General features: G+C 40.2%; 1 protein-coding gene across 32 annotated transcripts in view; it reads right to left on the bottom strand.

Annotated features, from left to right (window-relative positions):
• The window catches only part of NRXN1 (neurexin 1), a 1,140,616-nt gene extending 1,121,750 nt beyond the window's left edge, over positions 1-18,866 (bottom strand). For all 32 annotated transcript variants that reach the window (XR_002126503.1, XM_019665155.1, XM_019665157.1 and 29 more), the window contains exons 1-2: positions 18,338-18,866; positions 13,897-15,583 (exon numbers count right to left, since the gene is read on the bottom strand). Coding sequence is in view for 31 of the 32 variants with exons in the window: in XM_019665155.1 (XP_019520700.1) it covers positions 13,897-14,668 (772 nt within the window). In the remaining variant the exon portion in view is untranslated. The remainder of the gene's footprint in view (positions 1-13,896; positions 15,584-18,337) is intronic.
• Positions 18,867-19,978: the final 1,112 nt, after the last annotated feature.

Here is a 19,978-nt window from a genome sequence, read left to right as displayed (position 1 = left end):
CTGCTGCTGTGATGAATAGGTGGAGGGGATTGTAATACGTTTTAGGAACTCACCTTTGGGAGAACATTAGAGAATGGAGGTGACATTGAGTAAAACAAATAAAGCTGGCTGCTATTAAAGGAAGGAGGCTGGATGTTAGACCACTTTCACAAAAGGGGGTGTCTTAAATGTTTTTAGATCAGTGAAGACAGCGCTTTCTCTTAGGCAGATAAAGATAATTCAAGGAGCTACTGACTACATGAATTTTGTTTCCACTGAAGGCATAAAAAGAAGAAATTAATTTATGCCAGCAGAGAAAGGATTTTCATTAAATTTAAGGAAGAAATTATGCCCAGGAAAAGTTACTAAACATTTAAATGGAATACTGAGAAAAATATATATATATATATATGAAAATACATTAGCTTATACAGACATCTTTAAAACACAGGGGAGATTCTCATATATAAAAGAGTGTGTGGAGGCTATATAGTTTATTGCTTTATTATTAAAAAGAAGGGATTACAAGTTCAAGGCATGATCTCAGGAGTAATGCAGCCTTGGTTCAAATGCCAGCTTTCCAAATTCCTAGTGGGTGAACTTGGGTAATTAAAAAAAAAAAAAAACTCTCAGGGCCTCAGTTTTCTCATCTGCAAAATGGGGAAAACAGCACCCATCTTACAGGGTTGTGGGGAAGACAAAACTGATTAAAGTGTAAAGAGCTTAACATAGTGCCTGACACAGGTATGAGTTATGTGAGATTTCGCTACTATTGTTATTAGTCAGTATGAAAAGTCCAATGACCCGTTGCCAGAACCTAGAGACAGAAATAAAGAATGATTATACTTCATGTGACTGAATTACAGACAATAATGTGTTTATCCTCCTCTTTTTCTTCCTCCTATTCTCTTCAGCTCAATCCTGGGGCTAGAAGTCAGGAAATGCACGTTCCAGCCTCCTCCTCCAGTAACCAGATGTGTGATGCTTCATCCTTTAAGTTACCAGTTCTCAATGGTCTGGTTGTTTCAAATTCGGTTAGTTCTCTCTCTCAATTTACCTTCTTTTCTAACACTCCTTTTTCTCCAATCATTGTTTTTTCTCCTCTCTCTTCTTCCTCTCTCAGTCTGCTCTCTCATTTTCTCACTTATTACACACTCCGAGCTTCACAGCTTCCCTGAGGCCTCAGCCTTCTTCCGTCCTCCATCTCTTATGAATGGAAGACACTCCAGGATGTAGTATATTTGGCCCCAATCCAAATCTTTATTGTCCCTGTTTAGGATGAAACACATTTGCTGTGTCACACAAGCAAGGACTTTATCCAGGATGAATTACATCTTGGGCCTGAGAAAAGGGGAGATGGCCATCATGCTTTATTGACGAAGACCTCCAGGAAAGCACGCAGCTCTTAGCTAACAGTCAAGGAGGAGTACCCTTCCCGGATGAAGAATTATTCCAACTCCTGAAGCTCTACTTCTGCCTGTACTTTTACAAAGGGGATCAATGTGGAGAGTAGAAGAACAAACAATGGATAAAAGTCAAGCAGAAAAAGAAAAAGAAAAAAACTTTAAACGTTATTTGAAGCCAAAAATAATATAAACTGTGATAGAAAGAAGCCATGTTATTTTAACAATATTATTTTAAGCTAAACAAAGGTTTAAGATGCCGCAGGAAGAGCGAATTAATGATATATGTATCCAAAAATAATACCAGATAATGATAGAAACTGACCAATGATACATGTTCTGAAGTTTATAAATAAGTCATTTAAATATTAAAAACAAAAAGTATTGTAGATTTCCTAACTACTCTGGGAAAGGAGGTTTTGGAGCTATCACTGGCTTTAAAAAAACAAATGGCTTTGTCAAAATATTTCTGTGGTGACCATGACTTCCTTTGAACTCACTGGGAGCTCAGTAAATATGTTTAGCTCCCAGTTTTCTTATGTGTGAAAGTTTTAAAGAAGACATTATTAACACTAGCTTACCTTTTTTCATCTGTTTGAACATAACTGTGGCTCATTCTAATAAATAAGCAATTATTATTATTTAATAATAAAGTTCCATCAAAGTAAATTACTCTTGGTAACTGTCATAACAATGTTAGAGCAAGACTTAACACAGTTTTTCACACAACCCCAGGAACAGTTGGGATGCTGTTAATCAATTATATGAAAATAATATTTTACAGAAACCTCAAAATCTCCACAGCCATCTTTTATCACACAAAGTCATTTGTCTTACTATAAGAATAGTCTTAGGGCCGGCTGAGTGGCGCAGTTGGTTAAGAGCTCGCTCAATAGCGTGAGCTCTGAGCAACTAGCAGTTCGATTCCCAGCCCAAGCTGAGCTGCCAACAGGTGGCAGGATGGCTCAGCTAAAAAAAAAAATATATATATATATAGTCTTTTTAGGTTTCTAAGGTTTTATGTGGAAAAAAAATATATATATTGCATTGACTACTTTAACTCATAAAGACATTATATTTTAATGATATGTTTAACCAATATATATTTTTGAGGATTTTGACATGATTTCCAAGACTTAAAAAGAAAATCTTTATCTGCTTATATTATATAATTTTCTTGTATATGTCATAGTTGTGTATATCTGTTTATATACATATACATACATACACATTTACATATTAAAAGCAATGTCTCATTATTTTAAAATATCTCAATACTTTATTTCACAGAAATTGGCTTAATTTTTAAAGTAGGAATTCATAAATGTATCTTTCTACACATTTAATTGTGCATTTGGGTTGTGAAATACAACAGATGCCTTCCTATACTAAATTAACATTTAGTACCTTAAGCATTATACATAATAATTTTAAATGAATTATTACACTGTTTGCTGAAAAAAGTTAATTTTGCATTCAAGATACAGTGCTTAAGCTGGAGAGTTGGATCTTCTACCCAGCTGCTAAGTTATATGCTACCATGCCAGCTATGTCCCTAAGGAGAGTCCAGGCACGCTTAATTATACAGAGACATCATTACTTAGAAGAAAAACACGAGTCTTTAATTTCCTCGCCACTGCTGGACTGGGTTGGCTCATTCTGCTGAATCTAAAAATGCCTGAGTAACACTTAAGCTTAGCTGGTTCAATATACAAGGCCAGGTATTACTGGGTCACGCACAACAGTAGCTCTAAGCTGTGCTTAGTGCTGCTTCCATTGTGGATTGTCATCCATGCAGAATTCATTATGTCTATAATTAAACATAGAAAGCACCCCTTGATGTTAGGATGCTAGTGAGGCAACTGTTTCTCTTGGCAGCTCCTCCTCTAACTTTTGGACCACCAGATCCCTCCTGGGAACCCACCTGAGAAAGTGCTGTTTCAAATAGCACTGACCCCTGTAATGTGTCGTCAGTGCATTTCTAATCACTGGTCCAGAGAGTTGTGAGCACAAATCACTAGACAAGAGTGTGGGTCGGCAACTTTGGCTTGCCAGACCTGTTTGCCTCCCACTCTTTCCAATAATAGTGTCTCATATGTCCCAGAAATAGCATAGAGAATACATCTTTCTAACACTAAGACAGCTACTGCATTCAATTTTAGGCAACGTGTTGCAAAGCCAAACTCACTTATCCAAAGAGAGTCACCATCTTCTCATTATGTAATTTCAATTAAGTGCCCTGTCTGTGTACCATCATCTACATCTTCAGCAGAGCCATGAAGTGTCTACTTAGGTGACTGGGCTAGATCTTTACATTTGTGCTGAATCACCACGAACTTCTGATATTTTCAATAATTTTATCTGCTAGACTCTGGAATGAATAGAAATTTTGTGAAAAGTTGGTATTTTCATTAAAAAGAACAAGATTTAGTTATAACATTCTTTAGATGCAATGTACTGGGGCTTTAATTCTAGTTGCATTAGAGGAGAATGAACACATTAAGCATACATGAATAGGTCGACAAAGGAAGCAAATAAGCATGGTTATACAAGCAACATGTGATGGATTCTTACAAGCTATTCCATTTCTTTATCATCATGACATTAGGAAACTGCATGAAATTTAAGGGTCTACCACAATTCTCAATTCTGAAACCTTTATTATAAGTCAGCCATTCAAATTAGCACCAAGTTGACAATTAGTGAACAAATCCCCAGCATCCATTAGCTGTTTAAGGAAAATGCACAAGCTAGGTCATATAATAGACAGAGCTGCCTGCTGAGGCAATGGGGGCATCTAGGCTTAGACTTCAGTTCTGCCGTTGAGCTATGGGACTTTGGGCAAGTTAGCTTTTCTAATCCACAATTTTTTCATCTGCTAAAATGGGAATTTCATAAAATCTATCAAGTAGGATGTTGTAAGAATCAATCAGGTAAGATGGACAAAGCACACAGTCAATGCCTTTTACTCAGTAAACACTACATAGTAATTAAAATCACTGTTGTGATTCTAAACAGAATGATTTTAAATCGTATTCAAATTCTAGAGGTGCTTATGACACCATTAAAGGAGAAGCACCTGGTGCATCTTTTGAAATAAATGAGTGGCCTAATATTTTGGGTGAGGGATCATGTATATTTGTAGATTTAAGCAGTATTATGAAGGTTACGGCTGTGCTAGCAATGTTTTTTCCAATATCCAATCACTCATTTAAATATTTATTGAGCTCTTACAACATACTCATCACTCAATTACTTAAAATTTCAGCAGGTGAGCTGTGCTATATAATTGGGAAATCTCACATTGTTTGAATGTGTCACTAGGACTTTCACTAAACAGATGCAAATGTAAATAAGAACTCAGGTTTAATTTCCATTATAAAGGCACAGGAAATTGGAAACAAGTTTAAAGGTTGTACAGGTGTTTAAAACATAACATTCTGTCTTACTGTTAGATTTACTCATATATAAATGCAATTGCTCTCTGAAATCGTCTTTGGGTTTGTGTTACAAATATTCGACACTTTTCCCTAAAATTTGAAAATATGGATTTCCGTTAAGGATTCCTCTGTAAGTAACTTTTTATATGTATTCAGTATGTTGGTATTCATTGAGCAGCATCCCTTTTATAATTTGAATCTTTCTAATTGACAGAGAGCTTACATACAGTGAACTTCATAAATCTTATGTGTACAGTTCAGTGAATCTTTACAAATATATATACCCATGTAACCACCATCCAGATCATGTCAAAGGCGCCACTGTGTCTTCTTCTAGTCAATACCACTAAAAGGTAACCTCTATTCTGAACTCTGTTGCCATAGATTGTCTTTTTGAACTTCATATGAATAGAATGATATAATATGCACTCATATAGTTGCCGCCTTAAGTTACTTATTTCATTTGTTTCGACTTTACACATGAGGAGCAAGGGGGCTAATGTCCTCTTTAATCAGCATGTCTGTACTGATGCAGCAATATGTAAACAGAGAATTCTACAAATCTCATACATACTATTGAGCATAAATGATCTAAAATTAATCTAAAATGACCCCAAAGTTGGTTTACAGAAAAAGGTTTAACATATTTACTATTTCAATAGTCACAACATCCTAGAACCATCTACCCTGCTGCCATATTATGTTTCTTTCAAATTTTAAACTTTTTCTGGTAGTTTACAGCTATTAGCTACTCACAAACACTCTGCGAGGTAGGTTAGCATGAGTTCACGATTTATTAGTAGTCTGATTAAGCGTTTCTCAATTTACAACCTTAGGATTTGAAACACAGAACATTAGTGGCCTTACTCTACTTTTAACAGTGATTTAGAAGCAGTGCCACACCTGGAATTTGGTTCTTCAGACCCCGCGCCACATTCTGTTTACACACATTGTGTGAATAATGACATGGCAGGAAAAGAATCTGAGACCACTGCACCCATTCTCATAGTCAAGCAAAACTACATGGAATGCATGTGTAAGGAAGAAAACCATAAAGTTGTGCAGTTTTTGAAGAGTTCTAAAGCAACTGCCAATTTTTTTAAACCCTAATTGAAACATTTTAAGATATACTATTCAGCAAAGACCATGAAGTTACCGATTCCTGTACTTCCGAGTAATAAAAAAGAGATTAAGCCATAAAATTATAGAGAAGTACACAAGAAAATGGTATAAGTGTTTTGTATAATGAACTAAAAACTTTGAGAATGCAAAAATGATTTATTCTGAATTATGTCAAACATACTTGTGTACTTTCTGACAGTACAGTTTGCATAGTAAATTTATAATGATAGGTTTATTATCTCCATTAATAAAACAAAACCTGATATCTATGATAAGGTCTAATTTTCAATGCACATTGAGTTAACCCTACAACCAGTGTAGCCACCAAATGCTCACCGAGAAAATGATATAGCATGTGGTCACTGACTTTTCAGGGACCAGTGTGGCTCAGGGTCCTAATTCTCACCATGCAGCAAAAAGTAACAGAAATATTATATAATGCCAGTCATTTATGTAGTCAATCAGGAGATTTTTTAAAATAATCAGTTTAACTATCACATTTCATTTAATGGTATCCAAAACTGGAACATAATGTGACTGCCATATTTACTTACTGACTTGTATACCAGGGGTGCCAAAAAAATGTATACACATTTTAAGAAATGTTATCTGTGTTCAAGCAGTAGTTCACCATAATCAGAAGTGTCTGGACACTGATGGTAACCACTTTGAACACCTCTTGTAATTTCAGAAGTCAAATATGACTTGTACTCATCTTCTGTTATCAGTATATATTGAGTATTACAATTAATACAGTTTTTCCCTTTCTTAAAATGTGTATATATGTTTTCTGGCACTGTGTGTGTGTGTGTGTGTGTGTGTGTGTGCGTGCGTGCGCGCGCACGCTCAAGTGCTAAAACTATAATCTGTTTATGATAACTATATGAATATCTTGCTTGAGCTTTTAAAACTCAAATATATTACCTAGCTTTTCTACAGCATACATGTAAATAACTTTAATTTATAGGAGAGTCTCAAAGGCAAATTACAAATAGGACAGATCCATTAGATATCTATATCTATACATTAGGAATAGTACAGTAAAACCACTATTTAATTATAGGATTGGGATAAAAGTATTAGTTTATGTGGAAATTGATATTTTTACAAATGCTTTTGTGTTAAAGGCTTGCTTAATCATACTAAAAACTCTCAAATAGAGTATGCTTTTTTAAATAGTTTGAGTCATGACTAGACATGGGTAAAATTAGAGTGCAGCTGTGTAAAGGAGGCTCACTGTCTTTACTACTTGCTTTTCCTTATAACTTGAAACATTTGAGCAAATCAAAGATCATTATTACATTAGAATTTCTTTAAAATGGGAGAAAAAAAAGTTCCATACTTGAATTTTGCCTGTGAGTACCAGTAAAGAAAACAGTGTCGGTAGAAGTAGTGGTGGTAGTAAATAGATAAAAAAATAACAAGCAGACACTTCAGAATGATTACTATGTGCCAGGCACCGTTCTAAGACCTTTATATGAAATTACCTGCTTAATTCTGATAAGATGCCTATAAAGTAAGTGCTATTATTATCCCAGTTTCACAGATGACAAAACTGAGGAATAGAAGTTTGAGTGCATACTCACTTAAGCCAGGTAGTGTGGCCTCAGAATTTGCATAATTAAACCTCTATATCACAAGTGGATCTCATAATAAACATCCTCACAATAATACATTCTACCTCATTTGTGGCATTCTACAATAGCAACTCAATTTTACCACTATCGATACTAATTTATAGTCATAATAAGCTTGTTTTGATAAGATGCCTTTAGTTGTCATACTTTAAGAGTTTCCCAGAACATTTTATCTATGAGGTCTGAAAAATTACATTCGCGAACTCATCCTAGAAAAAGTGTTACCTCATTGCTGAATATCACTATAGTAATCTTCCGAGTACTCCCCTTGGGAAGCGATGCACCCACGCCAGTGCCTAGTCCACCCTTCAAAGCAATTTTGGAACTCTTTTTCTGGAATGGCCATCAGAGCTGTCGTCATACTACCCCTGATATCCTGCATGTCATCAAAATGTGTTCCTTCAATTTTTCCTTTATCATCAGGTAAAGAAAAAAGTCACTGGAGGCCAGATCAGGTGAGTAGGGAGGGTGTTCCAACACAGTTATTTGTTTACTGGCTAAAAACTCCCTCACAGGCAATGCTGTGTGAGCTGGTACATTGTCGTGATGCAAGAGCCATGAATTGTTGATGAAAAGCTCAGATCATTTTCGTCTAACTTTTTCAAGCAGCCTTTTCAGCACTTCCAAATAGTAAACTTGGTTAACTGCTTGTCCAGGTGGTACAAATTCATAATGAATAATCCCTCTGATATCAGAAAAGGTTAGCAACATTGTTTTGACCCTTGATTTGGACTGACAACTTTTTTGATTACGGCGAATTGGCTGACTTCCATTGTGCACTTTGATGCTTTGTTTCAGGGTCATATTGGTACACCCATGTTTCATCACCAGCCCAAACATAACAGCCCAAAACATTGTCTTGCGTCTCCGAAAGGTCTTGGCAAACTTTGACTCTCCTTTGTTTTTGTTCATTGGTGAGCTCTTTTGGGACCATTTTCGCACATACCTTCCTCATGCCAAGATTTTCAGTTAAGATTTTCCGAATTGTTTCTCTATCAATGTTTAATTGGTCTGCTAGCTTCTCACTGTCAGCCGATGATTCTGACACACAATTCAATGATTTTTTGCAGTTTTCGTCTGTTCTGCTCGTTACTGCCCATCCTGACGTCTCTTCATCAGTGACACGTTCTCTCCCCTCAGAGAAACGTTTAATCCATTTGTACACTGCCATTTTCCTTATGACATTAGACTCATAAACTAGGACTAACATGTCCCTGATTTCACTTCCACTCTTGCCAAGTTTAACAAGAAATTTAATGTTTGTTCATTGCTCTAATTCAAGCTCAGACATTCTCACAATGGCACCCAAAAACACGCAACAATAATGAACACCACTCAGCAAGACACCGCCACACGTCAACACAAATACAGCTGTGAGACACTGATATCCCAAGGTTATGAAACCTTACCGAGCTGTTTGTACAGCGCTGCCAATGTAAGCGCAATGTGGCAAGTTCGCGAACTTAATTGTCACACCTCATAGATCAAAATTATTAATGAATTGTTCCATTCCACTCAAAGCTTTTTCAGCACAGATGATCCATCCACCTTTTCCTACAATGGTATACTTCAAACAAAATCTCTCAACCATTTTTGTCTAATATCGACCCAGCTATATGGTAACTACTTAAAAATGTTTTAACTTACAAAGATTTTAAGTACCTGTGTAATTTCTCCCTTTATTGTAGTGGTTAAAATATAGAAAGCCCAGAATCAGTCAGCCAATGTATATTGTCACAAGGAAGACATGCTGAGCAAGGTACTTGAGAGTATAATATAATATGACATTGCCAATGGGCTTTAGAAACCTGTATCTGTGAGAAAACATCTGACAGTCTGCATGAAGGGTTCAGATAATGCTTTTTACAGGTAGAACCAAAATGTTCCAAACAACAAATGGCCTTAGATTTCTATACATAAGCAAACTCACAAAGATTCTAACTTTTTTAGAGAAAGAATCTTGTTTTTCTGTGTCCCCTACTTCAGTTTACAGTTTATAGTGGGTGCTTAACAACTGTTGACTGACAAACAGAATGTTTTCTCTTTTTCTCAGGCCCCCAATCAAGCTGTTTCTACACTACAGCCAGAGAGACATTTTTGAAATATAAATTTAATAATGGCATCCTCCACCCCACCTTCCATACTAAATTCCTGCCATTGTTTTCCCACCACTTTCACTATAAAGATTAAAACACAAGGTCTAGAAGGCCCTGCATGACCTGTTCCTGCTCCTTTCTCTAAGAGCTCCATATTCAAGGGTCTTCTCTAAATGGCTTGAATGTGCTGTGCTATCTCCTGCACCAGCACGCTGTGCCTAACATTTCTCGTCTGCCTTTACCTAGTTAATTCCTTCTCATCTCAGATTTTAGTTTAAGCATCATTCTTCAGGAAAACTTTCTTTGATTAGGTCAGTTCACACCACTTCAAGTTGCCATAGTACAATGTATCCATCGTCTAAAAACGCATACAGCTATTTTGTTTCTACTTATTCACTTTTTTTTTTTACTTATTGTGCCTCCTCACCAGTAGGTGAGGTCTGTGAAGGTAGGAACTACTTTTGAGAGTTTACTATTTTATTGCCTGAGCCTAGTACTCAGACACACAGAAAGTACTCAATATTTGTTGATTAAAGAAATGAATGAATAAACGCATGAGTGAATATGGTTGTCTATCTGGTCACATTAGTAAAGTCACAGGAAGCAGGGGGTTTATTAATTAACATCTATCACACTGTAGTGTGTAGTAATATCAAGCAATCCCCTATCACAAGCCATATGTGTTTATGGACATTTAAACAGAGAAAGAAAAGTGACGCTCAGTGTCTAGTAGGAAATTTTAATATGAATGACCCTGAAATGCATGAAACCTGAACCTGGAAATCATAAAAAGGAAAACTGAATTTCTCGTTAAACAGCCTCTTATTCTCATTTTTAAGCTGGACAGCCATGGAATTCACTAATTCTTTTAAGCTACTACAATACTGTTAGTCCTCTTAAGTAGAAGCGTATTAAATGATAATGGCCCCAGGGCACTTATATGAGTATGTTTCATTGAAAAAGATATGTACCCCATAAGCATCCATAATTCAGGAAGGATGGCACCCTTGGATAGTTGAGTTCTGAGGCTGACTCTCATGGCCAAAGAACATAAGTGATGCGTAAGTTAGTTCTGTTCCATCAGACATACATTTCTCTTGAATAATGCCTGAACCCTAGTAAACCCTAATACCAGCCCTAATAAACTTGAAATCTTATTCAGCAGACATGGTAACAGGGCTCAAGAGCACCAGTGTCTGCAATGTTACCCAGGCTATGCTGCCAACCTATTCCTGACATATAACCTTTCTTCTGTCCTCTTTCCATTACTACATAAATAAATAAGCAAAATTTGCTAGACCTGAATAAATGCAGGAAGGATGAAAGTGAACTCATTTAAATAAAAATATTGTAGAAATTCATAGGTGCCTAGGTTGTTTCAAGAGATTCTAGGTGTGGGGGGAGGGCAGAGAAGAGTCTGTCTTTTTAGTCTTTTTAGTAGTTTTCATGGTATTTTGAATATGAAGGTAGCTAAAATAATATTAGACATTTTCATTAAATTAAAAAAAATGTTTCTGGCACCAAATACCTTTGGAATTTTGTTTAATGTTTTTCTGTTCATTTTTTTTCTAAATTTTCTCTAATGAATGTTGATTTGCTTTTAAATCAGTTTTTAGGAAGAATGTGGCAATCGGTGTAAATGCTGGCTAGAGGCAGGGCTTTGTTTATACTTCATCTGAACAGAAATCATCTCTCCCTAGCCATCAATAGATGATTGGTGTGGGGAGAGGCATCCATTCTCAATTAATTATTTAATAGTCACTTGACACACATGAAACAGGGAAAATGATCAAAATGGAGCCAGTCCTTCTGGGAAGAAAGACTCTGCCTTTATTACTCCATCTCTTATTTGTGTGATAATCAAAGGAATCCAGGCTTTTGTTTTCTTTTCATGACTAGTGGTGATCTTTGCATTCAGCTGAAAGCTCAAATATTCAAAATGAATCAATGCTCCAGAACAAATCCTGACAGATTTTCTTTTCTGGGCTGAATTACCTTAAGCATCAGGTACTACGCTATTCAATTATGCATCTTGGTAATACCAAATTCTTCATCTTATGGAAAGAACTCTCCACTTGAAAAACAAAATTCATTTCAGAGACATCTAACTCTGCGTCTCTTCAATATATTGCTTTTTCCACGCTTTCTCCACTCTTAACTTCCCCACATTATGCACGATCCTAGGATCCCTATGTCAAAAATGCATGGAAAAATTAATTTTCATTTTAAAACACCCTCCCACACAGAACAAGCTGTCATTGTGCCATATTTGTTTCCTACTTTAAGGAAGGAAGTTATAGTTCATGTGTCTTTCATTAAATTTCCTGCTCTATATTATAAAGTGACATTGGGATACTTAGAGCATTTTTTGCCATTAAATAGTGTTCATTTTTTATTCATTTCTATTAATCAGTGTAGATATATGCAACTTCAAATTATACTACAGCATATCACCATCTATAGCTATCTTATTCATGATTTAGAATTAATTTTGATTTGGTAGAGAGAAACATGTACTGTTCTATTTATGTAAAACGTAACTGTAAAGCTTCATGCAAAATCCATGGAAATTTACTGGCCAAGCTGAAGTGCAGTGTAGGCCATGGAATAAACAGTCTTCTATAATTATTTAAGCCAAAATACAATGAAAACAAAAACCTTCATGAAGACAGAGAGCAACAAAATAACCCTTTATTTCTATAAATCTATGAACTCTCTTAATGACCAGGCTTTTTCTACTTATGTCCCTTTGGTGTTTCAACAATTATAAACTGTATCAAGGCTTCATTTCTCTTAAATTCAGGTGAGAGAGAACTGCCAAGTCTAATAAGATTTACAAGGGCTAGTTCCCTTTAGCAATGTCAGCAAAAAACCCCAGAAGATATTTTACAATGATATACAGCCATACATACAGTTTAGTCCCTAGAGCTTTCAAAATCAGATTTAATAATTCACCTTTTTAAATCTGAGCCATTGAATGCCATTTACCCATGAGTTGATTGCTTTGATTTGACCCATACGCTATCTACTTTAAACCCTGACATCTTCTCTCCTGCTCAAGCACAGACACATCCATGTTTCATTGTTGTCATAGCACTCATTTTCTATTCATAGGCTTTTCTATATTTGTACAACAAGGTTTTTCCTTGATCACTGTCATGAGTAACATTGGAGAAACACATCAATGACTGAATTTTACTTATAAAAGGGAGAAAATAAAACTTAGATCTCATTTTTTTTTAATTCCTATAAACAGAAATTACAGCTTGGCTTCCACTACTCAGATAAATACCATTAGCTGAATATCCTCAGATAATCTCTTGCAAGCCTTCATATGCATCCCATGTTTATTAGCCTTCTGAAGCTTCCCAGTCCAGCAACATCTAAATTTCTCTACTATTTATCTTCCCAAAGCATCTGCTAATTGAGAAATGCTATTTAATCTCTAACATTTCTAAACATTGGCTGACCTGTCTCCCACTTCAAGAAACCACAAAAATCACACAATTTTACTTAAATTGACAAATGGTGGAGTTGAACATAACCATAGAAACTAACGGTAATTCCAAGAACCCTCCTTCCAATCAAGACAATCTTCACCTGCACAGTCGCCCTCTTTTTCCACAACCAGGGGCAGGACTTCACACTTTACTCGGAAAAGGCACAGCAGTGCCTGGGAATCCCCTTGTCCTTTACCCAGAGTAAGTGCATGGGCATTCTCAACCATGGTGAACCTCTCCTGCGCTTCGTTCTTCACCAAATGTGTGCCCAGTCTTCTAGATACTTGTTTGCATCGGATGGGGGAGGGGAAATCTGTGTCTTACGGACTTAGAGGTGGCAAAGGAAAGCACAGCGGATACCCAGGTGGGCCATGGCCCAATGAACACAGGGGGCAGCCTGGCCAAGAACCCAAGGAACGAAGAGGACAGGCCATTCTACTTGCCACTTGGATGGAAGTAGGGTGGGTAGCAAGGGCTCCCAGGAGGAAACTAAACCTGGAAATGGGGCTCCTCAACCATTACGAGGATGCCAAGGGAGGAGCTGCAGGACGTGATGAAGCCGAGAGGCCAGAAACAGGTCTGCACCTGGAAACTCCCTGAAAGGCTGTGCGGAGAAGGGAAACCCCATGCACCAGCCCGGTCCCGCCTGCCTTCCTCTGCCCCCCCTCGCCCTGCCCAGGCCGAGGCCCCGGGGCGGTGGGTCAGGCGTTGGGCCTTACCTTGGCTGCAGTCCTTGCCGCGGAAGCCGGTTCGTGAGCAGTCGCACACGGCCTGGTCATCCACCACGGAGCACACGCCTCCGTTGAGGCACACGCCGCCCTCGCCCTCCTCGCCCGCCTCGCACGGGCTGCCGCCGCCGCTGTTGGGCGGCTCGTCGTCCAGCTTCACCTCGCCGCTGTCCACGGGCAGGGCCTGGGAGGCGTTGACCCTCACGTCCCGGATCCACCCTTTGAAGGGCTCTCGCTCCCTCACCGAGGCCAGCGTGAGCTTGAGCGCCGCGGCGCGCAGTTCGGGGGGCAGCCCCCCGACGAAGAGGCCGCTGAACACCGTCATGTCCCTCCGCTTGGACTTGACCTCCACCCACTTGGCCTCCACCTGGTCGATGAAGAGCGTGGTGTTGCGGAACTGCCGGCGGATGCGCACGTTGTGCCACGCGCCGTCGTTGACCGGCGTGTCCGCCAGCAGCGTGGCCGGCTCGGCGCAGAAGATGGAGAAGCTGAGCTGCAGGCGGCCGCCCCGGGTCAGGATGAGCTCCAGGAAGTCGCAGAAGCCCTCGTCGTCGAAGTAGAGCACGAGGCCGCGGGCGCTGCGCGTCTTCAGCTGGAAGCTCATTTCGCTCTCGCAGCAGGCGTTCCACTTGGGGAACCGCGTCCACTGGCCCTCCGCGCCCGGGAACTCCAGCCCGCTGCCCAGCTCGGCCCAGCAGCCCAGGAGCAGCAGCGAGAGGCACAGGAGAAAGCAGCCCCCGCGCTGGAGAAGCGCCGTCCCCATGCTCGGGGCTGGGGTGCGGCGGGGGGGTGCCGGGGCCGACAGGGTCAAAATGGTCCTGGACACCGTGATGCCGAAATAAGGGTCCGAGAGTAAGGAGGGTAAGGGGGGTGGGCAGCGGTGGGAGGGAGGCACCCTCCTTTATCTAGCTCTTTTTTTCTTCTTCTTCTTCCAGCAACCCCTCCCTCTCTCCCTATAGTCTCCTCCCAGCTGGCACACGCAGACCCCAGTGGTGCTGGGCAGCCACAGAACGTCCAGACCAAAGGGAGGATACACTTTGGAGGCAACGTTCTGGAAAAGGCGTCAACAGAAGGTCAGGGTAAAGCACTCATCCATTGGAGTCCGAGGAACTAGTTGAAGGGCATTGGTGGTGTCAACAGATGTTGCACTCCTCAAATATCATCATCTGCCAGGTAGCATCACTGGTACCAAGCAACAGGAAATCAGTTAAGAGTCAGGTAGGAAGTCGACACTTCTCAGGGAAGTACAAGGAACCAGCAATGAACCAGAATCCTTGGAAGCTTGTGAATGCAAGGGTTTCTCCTCCAGATGTAGTGTCCCAAGCAGAAGGGAGAAAAGGGCTCCTTGCCTCTTGAGGGCACCACTTGTCACCCCCAGAGTAGTTTCAAAGGCCTGCTTCTTCTGTCATATCATGGACTTTAGCATCACTGTAGCCAAAGCAGAACTCCTTGTGCATGGCCTCACGGGCTGGAGTGCACTTTTCTTTTTCCCTCCCCAGAGGTGGGGTTCAAACCCAGAAGCTGTGAAAGAGCCAGCAGCTGTTAGATGTGGGAATCATAACAGCTACTCTTTATTTTTCTCCACCTCTGCAAGGCCAGGCTAACATGCCAGCATATCAAAGGGTTGTGGGTTGGTGATGCATTTCGGTTTTCTTTCTTTAAATAAGGACCCAGAAATCTGCAGAGAATTCAAATAAAAATTAAGTTCTGAAATTATTTATAGTGTCATCTAAATCATTATTCAGCTCAAAAACCAGGTGTATAACCAGTGTTGTTAGTAGTAAGCCAGAATTAACCTTATTGAAAGGAGCTTATTTGTCCCGACCTACAAGTAAGACCTAATATCTCCTAACAGTTAATATCACATTATTATAATCATCCATTGCACCTTTGTAGTTTATTATAACTCTTAATAGGTAACCCTCCCAGGTTTTCATAGAGATTTGGTTATGGTTATCTTTGAGTTTTTCTGAGAAAGTTAAATTTTTAAAATAAATGAAGAGGGGAAAAAAGGCCCTTCTAAGGGCTTCAGCTTATATTGTGCACTGGTTACATGTATTTACAATAAAAATGCAATCTGTTCAAATCTCAGTTAATAGCCAGTTTTAAAACGGGCAAAGCAGATCAAACTGTCCACTGGAAGCTGGAGGCTTGGATTTGTATATCATTCCTACCATTTTATCTTTGTCAAAAAGAAAAGGAATATTCATGGTTGCTTGGGAGTCTTTTCTAAAATTTCAAATAAGTATTTTCCTCCTTTTGATTAAAGGAATAATCTGTTATAGGACAAAATATCTAACAGGAGTCAGATATCTACTTATAGCAGCATTTGTGTCTCAATTACCATATTATTAACTCCTCTACAGATGAATAAAGTATTTAATATTTTGCCTAACAGCATAGTGATCTTAACTCCTCTCAAGTCCTTCTCTGGCTGTCAGCTCTTAGAATTTGTGTGGTCAGAACAGCAGTTGGCATGTGTGTTACCTTAGCTGCTATAGCTCCAGGATGCTAGATTTTAAAATCAGGTATTTGAATCACTCACTGTACTATTAAATCACCTATCTTGATTGAACTCTAATCTGACAGGCTCTTGAAACGGTACAGAGATCGTAAATAGTGAGTTCTTTTTAAGTCATTTTTTCACCTAAAAATATTACTCTCAAATTTTGACCAAAAAAACCCCACAACTGTATCATCTGGTCCTGTCAAGCAAACACATGTATTTCCCTCCTCCCAACACAACACACACACACACACACACACACACACACACACACGCACGCACGCACACACATGCATTTACTGCCTGGACACAGAAGCTCACTATCCAATTAACACTTTTTTCCCTACAAGCTGAAACTAGCAGTAATTTATGGCACCGCATTGTGCTGCTGCTCCTCCGTGGAGGAAGCGGAGAGCATTTCTCTTCAGTACAGAGCAATCCCTACAGGTGTCAGCTGAGAGCCACCAAGCTAGGGGATCCCACTTCAAGTTCCTCCCCAGAAGAAATTGATGACTGGTTCTCTTTCAACACCACACACACACACACACACACACACACACACACACACACACACACACGCTGCCCACTAGCAAAAGGGAATAAAAATCTCAGTTGCTTATTTATTATGGCTGATACATTCCACACCATCAGCAGTCACCAGCCATATCTTGTCTGCTCCTGTGCCAAGCCCAAAGAACGGTGCTCTTAAAAATCATTCTAAGATAGCATATTATTCAATGTACTCTAATTTCTTTTTAAAGTGCACTCAGGATTCTGCCAAATTCTTAGTCATTTGCAAAATAAGCCTGGGATTTCAAGATCAAGAATAGTGCTTTGAAACCATCCACAAGCTCATTTGTTAGAAAATCATTTTTATGTGTTACTCGGTTGAACCCAATTATTTTATTAAATAATATTACAGAGATCACAAAACCTTTCTTTACACCTCTCTCTGGCCTCCCTCCACTAACGCAGAGGAATTTTTTAAGGAATGGAGGAGAAGGGGGAAATACACATATATATTCTTAACCACAGGGGAGGTCAACTGACTCTCCCAGTTCTTAGAGGAAGCTCATTGTGTGTGAGAGAGGATCTGTATTTATATGGAGAAAGAGGATTCTCTCTAGGTGCCGGAAAAACCTGGCGAGTTCACAAATTAGAGGATGAAATAAAAGGATCTGAAAACCTTACTGCAGCCAAAGGAAGAAGCGCTCTAATTCAAAAGCACACTAACAGCCTCATTAATCTTTTCTTTCATTTCTAGAATCAAATTCATTCCCAAGCCACTGAAAGGATCGATACAGTATGCTCATCAGCTGCAGTTGCATTTATTTTCATATGTTTGTGGTATCACACACATATACACACATGCACAGACACCTTTCCAAACACCCTTCAATATAAACCATCATAAAGCACCTGAAAATTCGGAGAGCATTTTTAGAAGTGCCTATCTTTTCCTCCTGTCTTATACAAAGTCCAGCAATACCAGTGCACACCCAAAATTCTCCCTGGCTTTCCCGCCCAGTCTCTAAGCTCCATCTCTGATACCAGTGCAGTTTCTTGGAGCCTACTACACAAATTAAAGATAGGCACAGCATGCGGCTGATGGGGAAGGGGAAGAAAGATGTAGATACACATATGTTTTATTGCTTTTTGTTTCTAACTTGCCTGTGTTCTTTCTTTTGCTAATAAATCACTGCATTCAGCCTTTAAGTTACTACCCCAGTTCCACCATCTCATTTTGCCATCTATTTAAAAAGCTGCATGCAAAACAACCAAGATCTATACTCCTCCACCCTCCCACCACCCAGCCTTCCCTGTGCATTTGTGGCAGATCCTGGCTCAGTTACAACGGGGAAAGATATCCTTCTCCAGCTTGCCTCGCCCCATCCCCTCCCCCCAACCCAAATTGAGCTTCTTTACCTGCCCGGTTATTCCCCTTAGCTCGAGCCAGAGACTGAAGCATGCGTCGGTCAAAGCAAATTTCCTGAGGGCTGTGGATAAGGCGACTGCCGCTGCCTTTTCAGAGGCGTCAGGCTTGAGCGTCTATCTCCAGGAGTGCGGGAGGGAAGAACAGGCAACGGAGGGGAGCAGAAGGAGGAGCAGGAGAGGAAAAGGGCTTGGAAGGAGGAGGCGACGGTGGAGCCCGAGAAGGCTGGGTTACGTGACGCGGGGTGCTGTCCTTCTGAAAGAGAAGGGCGGAGCTGAGCTCTCCGCAGTACCATGGAGAGCGGCGGGCGGGCCTCAGGGTGGGATACTGGTGGGGTTGGCCTGCGGGCGCAGCCCCTCCAGCTCCAGGTCAGGATGCTGCGGAGCAAGGTGTTTCTACCTTTGCTTCATCCCCTTGCAGGGGAAGCCCGATCCGGGGGGCGGAGACCTTCCGCAAGCGCTTCTAATTTGTCACCACCCACCCTGAGAGAGAAAAAAGAGAGTGAGCGAGCGAGCGAGCGAGCGAGCGAGCGAGCGAGCGAGAGAGAGAGAGAGAAAGGAAAAGAGAGAGAGGACACCAGATAACCAAGTAGCCTACTGAGCATGCCCAGGCCCACGGAAAGCTGTATGGAGATTTCACTTCGGGGTTTAGTCGTGATTGGACAAGGGTACCTAAGAAGGTGCCAGGGAAGGGCTGGGCAGTCCAAAGAAAGGGGACAAGGAGTCGGTGATGAAGATGAGCTCAGGCTTTACTTGTGCACTGTGGTATCCTGCTTGGAACCCTTGAAAAGCTGCAGCTCTTCGAGGAATACAGGGACAGGCAAGAGTCACTCAGTCGCTGGCATTCCCCCAGAGCCAACGTTCCTGCCCCACCCCTTACTTGGCCCTGGAGTGAGTGATCACTTCAAACCTTCACACTCTGCCTAGGCTGTGCCAAAAGGATGTGAGAGGGACCCGCTAGGCTAACACACCAACTAACTTGGAAACCAGACTCAAGTCTGTCTAACAAGGTGCATTTTGTGGCGGCAACTCATCACCCCCCAGCTTTCCGTGATCTGCGGGGGCCATGGACATTCTAAGCTGAATCAAGTTTTGTACTGGTTTAGTTCCTCTCTCTGACTCCTCCTTTCTTCTGCAGATAGTAAAGCCTGGAGGGAGTGAAATTGTGCCCGGCTTTAACCATATCACTGGTTATGCCCAGTAGGCATTGCTGGGTTTGGTGACTCTCAGGAAGCTTGCAGAATACATGGTAGACAAGTCCAAAGTGTGTGGCTTTAAATTGTAGTTTAAGTCCTATGGACATTTAAATTCCTAACCCTATTATATTCCTTACCTGGGTTAGTTTAAGAGCAGAAACAACAGACATATTTATTTCAATGCCACAAACCTAATAGCTTCAGCTTCAAATGCTATAAGGTAAGATTGTTTTCTATCTCTAGGCCTTATAAAGCCAGACTGTAAGAACTACATAAACTCAGGAAGACTGAAATACTATATATTCCAAATGCAATAGTCATTTCCTTCAAAACAAAACAAAACAAACTACAACCCATTCCTATGATAAGCCTATTTATATTTTCACTACTTTTGCATGAGTCTAAATAATGTGAAGGCATGAACCACAAGTTTTATTAT

The sequence above is a fragment of the Hipposideros armiger genome, unplaced genomic scaffold, assembly GCF_001890085.2.
Source record: "Hipposideros armiger isolate ML-2016 unplaced genomic scaffold, ASM189008v1 scaffold_435, whole genome shotgun sequence".
NCBI classification, from domain to species: domain Eukaryota; kingdom Metazoa; phylum Chordata; class Mammalia; order Chiroptera; family Hipposideridae; genus Hipposideros; species Hipposideros armiger.
The sequence above is the reverse complement of the archived record's forward strand: the minus strand, read 5'-3'. Positions and strand labels throughout refer to the sequence as shown.